This window comes from Gymnogyps californianus, chromosome 2, assembly GCF_018139145.2.
Source record: "Gymnogyps californianus isolate 813 chromosome 2, ASM1813914v2, whole genome shotgun sequence".
In the NCBI taxonomy this organism is placed as follows: domain Eukaryota; kingdom Metazoa; phylum Chordata; class Aves; order Accipitriformes; family Cathartidae; genus Gymnogyps; species Gymnogyps californianus.
In genome coordinates this window covers 112,352,840-112,365,282 of record NC_059472.1, presented here as the reverse complement: position 1 = coordinate 112,365,282, position 12,443 = coordinate 112,352,840, and the positions used below count along the sequence as shown (strand labels likewise).

The 12,443-nt window shown below is 36.1% G+C and overlaps 1 protein-coding gene across 1 annotated transcript in view; it reads right to left on the bottom strand.

The window, feature by feature from the left end:
• Nucleotides 1-12,443, bottom strand: part of GOLGA4 (golgin A4) — a 66,772-nt gene that overhangs the window by 16,894 nt on the left and 37,435 nt on the right. Inside the window, exons 15-19 of the mRNA XM_050915799.1 lie at nt 12,110-12,265; nt 6,883-11,177; nt 6,006-6,127; nt 4,828-4,958; nt 568-681 (exon numbers count right to left, since the gene is read on the bottom strand). Coding sequence (XP_050771756.1) covers nt 568-681; nt 4,828-4,958; nt 6,006-6,127; nt 6,883-11,177; nt 12,110-12,265 — 4,818 coding nt within the window. The remainder of the gene's footprint in view (nt 1-567; nt 682-4,827; nt 4,959-6,005; nt 6,128-6,882; nt 11,178-12,109; nt 12,266-12,443) is intronic.

Genomic DNA, 12,443 nt, shown 5'->3' with positions numbered 1-12,443 from the left:
GGTTAATATGAATTCTCATCAATGACTCAACACCTCATACACTTTTCCTTTTCTCAGTGTAATAACTAGTCATATTTTCATCAAAGAATTCCTCAAACTAAAATGTGGTCTCCGAAAGACAAAAGCATGCATTCAGTCTTCCTTCAGTGAAGACCTCTCTGTCCATAATTGATACATTCAAGGCACTGTTTCACAGTCCTTTGGAATTTGAATTAAAAAAAAAAAAAAAAAAAAATCACACTAAAAATGACCCAATGTGATTTCCTCTCCTTCTAAAGGGCTTGCAGTAAAATCAACATAAGAAACACATGTAGAGGGCAAAACCCCCCCACCTTAATAATCACAACACAACTTGACTTTTTAACATACCATTAAAAAAGGTAGTATCAAATACTGCAGATTGTAAGAGGTTCACTTTTGAAGAAGTTAATATCTAAAAGAATAGAAACTGTATGGGAAAGTGAAGGCCAGGTATATAAATAAAATCCATTTAAGAGCAAACTACAGAATTTTATGAAGACTAAGCATTTCACACCTAAAGATATAAAAATGTTAGTGCCAGCTCACTTTTTCACTATTCCAACATTCCTCTTCTGCCATCCTTTGTTTGTATTCCCTTTGCAAGTCTTCTAGCTGTGCCTGCAACTCATGAACTTTTGCTGTCATCTCTTCTTCACGAGCCTTCAAAATACAGGGGAAAAAAAATTACTTACACAATTAATCATCTAACCACTCAAAACCTTAACTACAGTGGACAGAGAGCAATCAACAAAAGAGTTATGCTATACACAGAAAAGAATATGCTTGAAATTCAGTATAAAGGCTAGTTACACTACAGGACTACAGAAAAGAGCAAGAAACAAACATAGGAGCTTAATAAGATTTTGCAGGCCTTCGACAATTAAGATTACATAGTTAGGAATACAGTTAGTTTTTTGAAAATTACAAAAAAAGAGCTATTTCTATCAGGCACTAAACCAGCATTCGAGTATAATCCAGTAAGTGTATTACTAGAGAGACTGTGCTTGTTTATATGACCTTCATGAAAGGGACACATGATGATACAGTTACTTCCTATACTCTGGAAGTGACAAGGACTTAAATCATTTCCTCACTCACTCTCACAAAGATGTTCCTAAAGCAGTTTTAAGCACATTGTCAGACTTCCCATTCACAAGGGTTTGGAGTGCACTGTGCAGCACGGAGGAAAGAAGCAGTAGCAAGAATGGTAGGGAGAAAATGAACTTTTCCTGTATGTTTTATGATTGTGTGAAGAGTATATTTATAGGAGAAAAATACGATGACCTAAATCCTAGCAAGTTAATCCACCTACATGGCACTTTGCAAAAAGAAGTATTTTTAAAAATTGTGTCCCCTCTGGCCTTTTTCTGAGATAACGTTAGGGAGCTTATAAAACAGCATTCCGATTCAACGTGCACGTCTCCACTGCTGAACTAAACTAGAACTCTAATTTCACCCATGCTAATCACTCAGGGCAGTGAGCTGCCTGCTCTGCTATGCAGTAGTACTTCAGATCAAATTACTACAATTAATCAACTGTTATCAGGAACAGAACTGCTGATCAAAATTTTGTTCCATTCAAAATCTCAGGAATACAAACTATAGCGATACAGAACATTCACCGGAAAAGTAAGTGCAGAACTAGAAAGCTTGTCCAGGCTTAATAGATTTAGGGTATGTCATAAGTAACAGAAGAATTATTTCCCTGTAAGGCCACTTTTTAATGTGTTCCTTGCACCCTACTTAAGAGTAAAACACCCTCCTCATGCAGCCCCTTGGCCCAAAAATCACCACCAAAAAGAAACAAAGCAACGCCCCCCCCCCCCCCCCCCGCCAAAAGCTAGTGAATGGGAAGTCACGGTATCTGAGCAAGTTTTACGGCCTAGAAGTTTTAATAATATCCATTATTAATTAAGATATTATTTAAGAATAAAAATCTTGCTCAAACATCATGACCTCCAAACTGTTATTTTTTATTCATTCACATGATTTTTTTATACCCTCAAAAATACATCAACAATTAACCTTTTCTAAGATTTTTTTTTATAGATGGTTATGCTCCTCTAGTTAAAAACCCTCAATATCTGGCATATTCAGCTGCTTCTATTTTTCCTTGTTTAGGGTTTTGGGGGTGGGGGGTGGGAGGGTGGTGGTTGTTTTGGTTTTTTGGGTTGAGGTTTTTTTACATCAAGAACCATAGAATCTTACAATTTCTAGACTACTGTTCACCGAAATAAATCAAAATTGCATGCACATCATTCTTAGTCATAGAAGGTAGTTGAAATGCAGAAAAGAAATTCAACTCAAAATGATGAACGACACTTCTGTAAAAGGGACCTATTTGAGTGCCGTTATTTTTATGAACCCTTGAATAGAGATTATAATTTAAAATTTGAAATAATTAGAGATCACGTGGGGTTCCAACATGCTACAGAATCTGTATTTACAATAAGAACTTATTGTTCTACACAGCATCTGGCATACTCGGAAAATAAACTGCATGCTGTTGGGATCTAATTACAGTTATAGACTAAGACTTCAATAAAGTCGTAATTTCCCAAATCTTAACCACAACGTTTATCCTGTGTTCACATGGGAGGCATTACGACAAATGAAAGAATACACACCTGAAGCTAGATATTTTCTTTTTAGCTCATAGATAGGCTTAAAATAAGCTAGCTGGAGCACAACATTCAATTTTTCTCTAATGATATACTTTAGTTGAAGAAAAAAGACTTAGGCCTCAAATTACAGGCTATGCTGATTTACAAGTCCTTTAATTAGGGAGACTTTAATGAAATCTTATGTGATAAAAGTTTTTATGAAAGAAACACCAGATAAAGCAAGAGAAGTACCAAGGGAGCACTTCACAAATAAATCACATTAAGTTTTACAGATTGAACAATTCCTGCTCGTCTTTAAGGATATATACTCAAATCAAGTTAGACTCATTTTTAGCATCATTAACCACATTTAGAATGCAACAAAGCGGTACAAAGTTATATCAGCAAAATTCATTCTTGCAATTGGCAATATTTTTGCTTCATCTTCTTACCATTTATGACAGAGACAAACCTCTCTGCATAAATGTCTTGATGCAAAATTTCTCAAACCTATCACGAGCCAAGTCAGGTATAAGTGGGGTAATAACTGGTAACATTAGGCTCAATTGAGAAAACCTATACATCTGCTGATGCATATGTTCCTATTTCTATCAGAGATATCAATGAATATGACATACACTCAATTTAACATAAATATTTCTTAACTTTTGAGATGCTTGCAATACTTTTTCAGGAAAAAACGTAACAAATTCTCTGAACTTTTTTTTTTCCTTCCCTAAAATAACAGAAACAAAACACTCACACATACACCATTACCTAAAAAAGAAACATATACTATGAAATTTAGAATATCAAACTACAGCTTATTGCAGTTCCAGTCAACTGTCATTGCCATCAATGAGATGCAAAAAATAACAGTGTTCATGTCCTCCAATTGCACAGAAGTCAAATTAGCCTAAACCTTCAAGACCATACATTGAGTACAGCATGTATGTTTCTGACATACATACAGACTGAATGCATCAGAAAACAGAGAGGAATTACATCTGCACAACTTCAAATCACAGACCTATTTGGGCCTGTAAAGTAAGGACCTGAATGACAACACACTGCACGTTCAGGTAAGAGAAATGTAAATCCTCCAGAAATGCAGAATTTAGACCTATGGTACAAAAAAAAAACCCAAAACCAAAAACCCAACCTCAATTGTTTTATATCATGCAATTTTTCTAAATGAGGAAACAAAAGAACGGGACTCTAAATTTAAAACCCTGCCATCTCCATTCAACTTGCTAGAAGTTCAAAAATCAGAGTGGAACATACCAACCTGCCTACAAGACTGAAATTTTTAGTATTAAAAACACAGTCATGCTCAGTACATAGCTCTTTGGGCTGGTAACTGAGCAGAAACAAACAGAAGTTCACTTACATTTATTACCACTGGCTCTATTCAGGGGACATTCTTTATTATTAAATTATTTGTGCAAACAGGACTAAGATTAGCAAAATTAAAGCCTGCATCCCAGTATGATGTACAGTCTAGCACTGAAAACCAGGTAGTCTTTTGTTGCCATACATGTGGGGCTAAGACAATTTACCTGGCTAATACAGGAGGCATCCTTGGAAGGTAAAGTATCTTTAGACTGAAGTTGGCTGCCAACTTCTGGTTGAAATGTTACTGGAGCAAAACTATGTTTATCTGCAAATATCATGCAAACTGTTCACTTACAAGTGAAAATGAAAGCTTTACTAGCATAAAAACTATGCAAACAGACTGCACCCTGCATAGAACAGAACCTTACTTTAAGGGCTATGGTGCCAATCTGGACAGAGCATCAGAGAAAGGAGCTAGAGTGTAAGGCGGACCCATAAACATTGTATTTAAATCCTTAAAAGAAACAACACACCACCATCACCACAACTCTAGTAAAGCTTAAATTTAACTCACTCACTTTCCTCACTTCAATCTGGAACACAAACTGCTCAAGGACATAAGGACCTAACCATATAATTTTTATCGAATGATCAGAGCTGGAGCTTAATTTTTGGTGTTCTTTCATGTTCTTAAAACACAGAAACAAACATTTTAATTGCAAGCTAGGTCACCACACATATCAAGTGTAATTCAAGCAGAAAGATCTTTACTAGAAAGAATTATAGTTTTTCTGCCTAGTTGTCCAATGAAAAAAGACGAAGAGTTATTTTGAAATGTATGTAGTCATATCGCTTTTCAGAAAGATACCTCAAGGATTTCTTCATATTTTTTCACAGTTCTTTTTAGATCATCATCTTTTTCAGCAATTTTTTTACGCAACTGTGTTGTCTCTATGTGATGATTTTCTATCAATTCAGTTTCTACCTCCTGGGCTTTACCTATAAAAAAAAGTCAGGCAATATTAAAAAAAGCATATATATGTTGTTAAATTATTTCACAATAGTATTAAAAAAAGCTTAAAGACAACTGTGGAAGCCATCTATAAGGAAAACTTCTCAAGAAAACTCATTTTACCACACTATCAGTGATACTTATGTCACTTGATCCTAATATATATGAAGTTTGCTGTCTGCAGTTTGGTATTAGAAGCAATTTTTTCTACCTGATGCTGGAACTTTTCTCTAAAAGTTAAGATCACAACCAAAATTTATCAACTAATTCTATCTCCTACTCTATCTAGAGAAGTGATTGAAACATCTGCAAATCTTCAGAAATTCCTCACTTGTAGGGGTACTTCCAGTAACTGTGGAGTCAAAAGATACTTTCTGCTCACTTCTCCAACCTCCAGCTTACACTATGGTGGCAAAAGACGGACAGAGAAGAGAAGCTGAAATATGCTGTACTCTAGTTACAACCACATAGTATAGCAATCAGACGTCATGTCCAGTTGGTTAGTAGTTACAGTGAAAGAAGTCTGCAAGACACAGGTAAGAAAATGCAATTCTGATTCCCAGATACATCTAAGTTTCTCTAAAAGGTACCCTTCAGTGCCATATATTCAACAACGGAGTGTTAAAGGTTTGTACTCCTGAAGCCAAAGTATTACAATGAAAACTTACCAATGTGCTTTCACCTCTGAAACCTTACTCTCCTTTTTTTTCTTTTGTACATATGATAAAAAGATAGGTACCTATGGCTATTATGGGTAACTCTTGCCATGACAGATGCAAACAGAGTGCTAGATCAAAGATCTGTCCTGCAGGGTAAGGAAGAACAGCTACATATGCATTTTCCTAATTGTGCTACAATTAATATTTATATGTTATTTCCTGAGCAAGAGAAGGTCCTTCCTTGAGTTCTCTAGGCAGTCATAAGACACATGTTGTCTTTATCAGAGTCCCAGGTAAAACTCCTTCCCCAAAACATCTGAGGATTTGGTTTTCTGGCTATTTTACTGATTACAGTTATATTAGTATTTCACTTACTGATTGTCTCCTTTACTGCTGTTTCCAATTCTTTTTCTTTTTGAGCCAGCTGAGTGTTGAACTCTCTCATTAACTGCTTTAAGGTGGAGTTGTGCTTTAACTCAATATCTTCTTGTTCACATCTGTACAAAAATGTCAAAAAAATACAGTGAGGAAATAAAACGTTTAAAGAGAGTGTGAGAACAGTTTAGCAAGGTAGGAGATCTGATAATTTCTCCAAAACTATTTTAGAATGGGATGGTTTTGAATTATACGAATTCTGTGGGATTCAGGGAGGCTTTTTGTTCCCCTCCTATTGAACTCACCTGCAAGGCACAGGTGTTTCATTTAAAAAACCCGGAACTGAACCCTTCCAAAAGATATGGAGTTTTTGCTGAGGAAGATGAAGAACTGGAGGTAAAGAATGTGCCACATAAAAGCACAATTTTTAGGGAATTCCATCCTTGAGAAATCATTAGAGTGCTGAGCAGTATACCACATTTTTGTGCAGTACATATGAACTATTCTTGATATCATTTGAACATGAAGCTCTCAGTACTAAGTTTTAATAACTTTGTTTCCTCTTTGAGGAAAACAGAACTATATTTTATGTTCTAGCAATGCTGAAAACGACCATCACTAAGACAAATCAAAAGCGGTATTACTTTGCCAAAAGACAAACCACTTTTTAAACTGATGACTCAGTGTTTTATGTGTTCATGAAGTGCTACTTTCAAGTAGCTCTTTTCTTGCTGTTTCTCTATTTAGAAAAATGACAGAAAAATACCAGTCATTATTTCATTGTTACAAATTGAGCTTTAAAAAATGTATTCTTGAAGTTTTAGTGGTTAAAGATAAAGCAAAGAAATGGTAACAAGACCAGGAACAAAGAATTTACCTGATTTTCTGCTCCATTTCTTCTAAGGACTCCTTCTTTACTATGTCAAGCTCCTGCTGATGTTCTTTTCGCAGAGTACGTAAGTCTTTTTGAAGATTATTTACTTCTTTGCGTAGTTTCTGTTTCTCCCTTTCAGTCTCTTCCAGTTTAGTCTGCAAGTCCTTCTGCTGGTTCTGCAAATCACCTAGTAACTTCTGCAGCTCCAAACCAGATTTAGCCTTTTCTTCAGCATTTTCCTCAAAAGCTTTCAAACTGTCATTTCTTTCATCCAACTGTTGCTGTAAACTTTTTAGCTTTTCTTCGTATCTCAAACTCGTATCTTCCATCTCAATCTTATGCACTTCATTTTCCTTCACTAGGTTATTTTCCAACTCTTTTATCTTCTGTTCTAAAGATTGACTGACCGCCTCCTTTTCCTGCAATTTTTTCTGGAAATCTCCAATTACGTTCTCCATATCAAGATGTTTTTGTTCTTTAGCTTTTAATTCTTCCCTACTGCTTGCTAAATCACCACCACAACGAGCATGCTCATCCGCTAACAATGAGTACTTTTTGGTTTGCTCCTCAAGTTCTTTCCTGAGTCTTTCAGTCCTACTCTGCTCCTCCTGATGGTTCTTCTCAACACATTCTAGTTTTTTAAGGAGCTCTTCCTGTTTGTTTTGCAGTTCTAGATGAGAGTCATTACTCTCTCGTTGCTCCTTTTCATACTTCTGCAACAATTCATCTTTTTCGGTTAAGCCCTTCTGTAACACATGCATTTTCTCTTCGTATGTCTGTTGGACACTCTCAAGCATGTTATTTTTTTCTTGTTCTACAGCAGCTTTTACACTCTCTACTTTTTGCAGCATTTCTTTCTCTAATTCTGTGGAATCTCTTGTTGACTTAATTTTTTCTTGTAAGGACTCAATTTCGGCCTCTCTCTCCTGCACTTTTTGTTCCAAGTCTCTTAACTGATTTTCTCTATCTTGCTTAAATTGCTGTTCCTTTTCTTCCATCTGAGACATCAATTGCTTTTTAATAGAACCGATTTTTTGCTCTGCCTTCTTTTTCAGATCTGCCAGCTTAGTGCTGTTCTCTGCATTCAGTCTGCCTTCTAATTGTTTCAGTTCTTCCTCTTTGCTTTTAAGTATCGCTGACTTCATTTGATCAAATTCCCTCTCCTTTGCTTCAAATTCAGCTTTCAGTGAACCTATTTGCTTCTCAAGATTAAGCACTTTTTCTTCAGCCTCCTTAAATCTATTGTCCTTTTCAAAAGCCACCTTCTCTGCCTGCTGGAGTTGCCAAGCTATCTCTTTTTGCTCTGTGTCTTTTTGTTCATTATACTTTTTAAGTTCCTCCATCAAGGAATCATTTTCTGACGTTTTCTGAGCAATGTGTTCTTCTAGTTCAGCAATTCTTGCTGCTTGGTTTTTTAACTTCGCAGTTAACTCACTTTCTTGCTTTTCCCTCCTGTTCTGCTTTTGTTCCAATTCACTTTTTAAGCTATCAAGATTCTTGCTTTGTTTAGCCAGCTGCTCCTTGAGTTTATTTAGCTCTTCATCTTTTTTATTGGCTTCAGTATTGCTTAATTCAAGTTTGCTCTGCAAATCTTTAATAGTATCATGACTTTGTGTAAACCTGGTTTGTGCTTTCATCTTCCACTCTGACAGCTTGGCTGTGCAGTGATCTACCTGCTCAAGAGCTGATGCTTTTTCTTGACTCAGTGTCTCAACTGTGGACGATAACTCCTGTACCTGGTTTAACAACTGCAACCGATCCTCTTGATGTTGCTTGCTTAGCAGAGACATGGCTGCTTCCTTCTCCGTTACACTTACCATGCTTTCAAGTCTAACATTAAGGTCATTAATTGTTTTGTTGAGAGCGGAGATCTCAGATTCTTTTTCCTGGAGTTCTTCCCTCATTGAGGTGACAGCATTGATATTTTCAGATAACTCTTTCCTCAGCTGTGTTATGCAAGTTTCTTTTTCTGATGCTGCTTGCTGCTGATGCCCTCCCTCTTTCTGCAGTTGTTCCTTTTCTGTTACAAGTCCTTCAATGTCAGCTCTCATGGACATAATTAAATTGTCCTTCTCTTGCAGCTGTTGCATTGACTTTTGCAAAGAAGTACTTGCAGCAGAATGATGCTCTGTTACTTCTCTAAGTTGAGCTTCCAACTCAGGAATCTTACTCGTTTTAATTAATACTGCTTCTTTAACTTTTGCAGTTCGGCGCTCGCAATCTGCAATTTTGCATGTTACTACACCAATTTTTTCGTTACATTTTTCAATTAATTCATTGCTTTTTGTTTGCAATAAAGCTTCAGCATTCTTCCAATAAGCATCTAACTGGGCTGCAAGTTCTCCTGACTGCCTTTTAAACTCAGTTTCTTTTAGCTGAATTGCCTCTATTTTTTTCTCATAATTTTCATGATCTTTATACTGAGAAGACTGCATAGTTTGGAGTTTCTCTTCAAGTGTTTTCAGTGTATCAGCCAGCTCGGCAATTTTGGCTTTGTCCTTTTCTTCAACTGCTTTCTGTTTACTGAGCTGTTCCTGAAGTCCTGACTGCTCTTTCAGGGACTGATTAAGATCACTTTCCAATTTTTTCAGCTGTGCTTTCAGGTCACTTTCCTTATCTGACAAAGCATTCACCTTAGCCAGTGACTGCCTTAGTTGTTCTTGCAATTCCTTCAGGGACTCCTCCCTTTTCACCTGTTCATCCTTCAGTCGGGTTATTTCTGTTCTGGAGCCCTCCTTCTCAGCACTGAAGGTGGCAAGTTTCTGTTTCAGGTCTCCAACTTCCTGCTCTTTCTCTTGCAGTTCCATTTCATGTTTTTCCTGGAGCTCTTCAACCTGCTGATTGAGTTTCTTTTGCCAACTCTGGGTAATTTCTTCCAACTCCCTCCTATGAGCCTCAGCAAGACTCTCTAGTTGCTCTTTCTGATTAGATTCCAGTTTTGACAGGGCATCACTGATTCCGGCCGAGCTGGCATGTGCCATTTCCAACATTTTAGCATTGAATTCGGTCTCTTTCTGACTGAACTCCAACTGCTTGTTTTCAAGCTCTTTTTTTAGTTTAGCTTCCTGCTCAGCAAGGTTCTTTTTGAAAGTTTCCTGCATATCTTTTGATTTCTGTTTAATTTTCTCCATTTTGTTCTCCTGACGTTTCAGTTTACTTTCATATTCTCCGTGTAAAGCACTAATTCTCTCCTCTGCAGCTAACAGTTTCTGTTTAAGCTCTTCCACTTGCTCATTCTGTAACTTCTTCATGTGTTCAATTTCATCTTCCTTCTCAGTTAGACTGCTCTTTGTCTCATCAGCCTCTCTTTGTAGATCCTTCAGTTGACATTCAAATTGTTGTGTTAGCGAGGTTACTTTTTGTGTATTTTCATTGCTTTGCTCTTGCAAATGCTGCTTCAGGTCATGCACCTGAGAGATGTATGCCTCTAGCTCATTCTTGACTTCATTCAGCTGGGATTCAGTTCTTTCTAGCTGCTCACTAAGTTGCAATTTTTCACCTTCAAGATCTGTCAGCTTTTGCTGCAGCTTTGCTAATTCCTCTTCATAAATCTTTGCCTGCTCATTAGAAGTACTCCGATGAGACTCTGAAAGCTCCTCTAGCTTTGCAGACACTTGGACAAGTTCAGCTTCAGATCTTTCTGCAGATTCCTTTAGTTTCTGTTCATGTGCTTTTAGTTCCTCCAGATGTCTGTCTTTCTCCTCCAATGTTTGCTTGAGTTTGTTCAGTTCCTCTTTGAGTACCTTCTCAACACCTTGAATAGACATTTCGTGCTCTTTTAATATCATTTCAACCTCTTCGTTGTGCCGTTTCCTCTCTTCTTCCAACTTTCCTTCCAATTCTTGCTTTGCTTCACACACTTTGCTATTCAATTCTGAGAGCTCTTGTTCTAAATCATGACGTATTTTTAGTGCTTCTGATAGCTCAGAAGACAGTGCTTCTAATTCTGTTTGTTTCACATCAAGTTTTTCTAATGTTTTTTCATTCATCTCTTCTATGTGTGCATGGAAAACTGTTTCTTTCTCTTTCAAAATTGTATCTATCTCTTGTTCTTGTTTCTCTCTCAGTTTTTCTATTTCAGTTACTTGTTGTTGCTTTAAGATTTGAAGTTTTTCTGTCCAAAGCTTCTCCTGCTGCTGTTTCATGTTCTCCAATTCTTTATTGTGTTTTTCCACTATATCGTTGATTTCCTTATTGTGCTGTTTTTTTTCAGACTCCATCAGAGTACTTAATTCCTCTGATTGCTTTCTGTCATCTTGCGAATACTTTGCAAGAGAGCTTTCCAGTTCAAGAATTCTCTGTTAGAGAATACATTTTTAAAAGAACATGAATATTCAAAAGGTAACAAGCTGATTAAATTTAAAAAAACTCACCAGGTTCACATAACTACAAGTCACTTATTCCATTATTTTTAGTGAATATCAACTTTTTATATAAGCCTTTCATTCATCTAGTTTGTTCTCAACTTTATGCTTCCATTATGGTGAGTTAGTTATTTAATAAAAATTTTTCTATTTCACTCCAGTGAAAATAGATCCAATAAAAACTTGGAAAGAATTTAACTAATTCAAACAAAATAGTTCACATATTTGAGACATATGTTCACATTTTCTTATTAAGCTAAAGTACCAATACATAGGATGAAAGATATCAAGAGTCTACATGAGTATTATGGAGCTTGTTACATATCTACTGATTTATCTTAATTCCACCTCTCATGGAAATGCTGCTGTAAAGTTAAAACGCTTCCATAGGCAAAACTTCCGAACTAATATTTGGGAGTGGCGGAATAATGTACAAACTTGTATTAGCAGATAATACAATCTTACCCACTACATAAAGCAAAGGACACTTCAAAAATCTAAGCAAATTTTTTACTTACTCAAGTATCCATTTAAGTGTTTGTATGGTAGCAGTACCCAGAACTTAAACAGTTTAAAGTTTAACTCTCATGTATAATATACATAAAAACTATGTAGGTGGATACAAATTTGTATCCCATGCCATGACATAAAGTGAATGTATTTCTATACTTTGCCATCTAATCCTGTAAAAAAACAGGGGCTACAGCATACCATGGCAATACATTAAACTTCTGTCACTACAAGAAGCATCGTGAAATTAAAACAACCCAATCACAATAAATCCACAGTATTTGTAAACCTGTCACAGTTAAATATATACTGAAAAGAATTCTTGTAAATGTTTACCCTTTTGGAATCTTACTCACAGTTCTAAAAGTCTCTACTTCTTGATGCATCTTCTGAACTTTCTTGTCACACTCTGACTGTATCGCTTTCTTCTGCAGTTCTAATTCTTCTAAGGCTAGGGATTCTTGCTGCTCTTGTTCTTGAAGGGTTTTTAAACACTCACTCTGATTTTTTTCCTGTATCAAAAATTATGATTAAAACAATAAACTATAAATATAGTCTTCACACCTTCAAAAACAGTATAATAGGATATTTACAAAACCGTTAATAGGAGTCATACACTAATCACCTGTATTTTCTACACACACACAGAGTTTGCATTTCATCTGTGAAAACAAAATTGTTACAAATCAC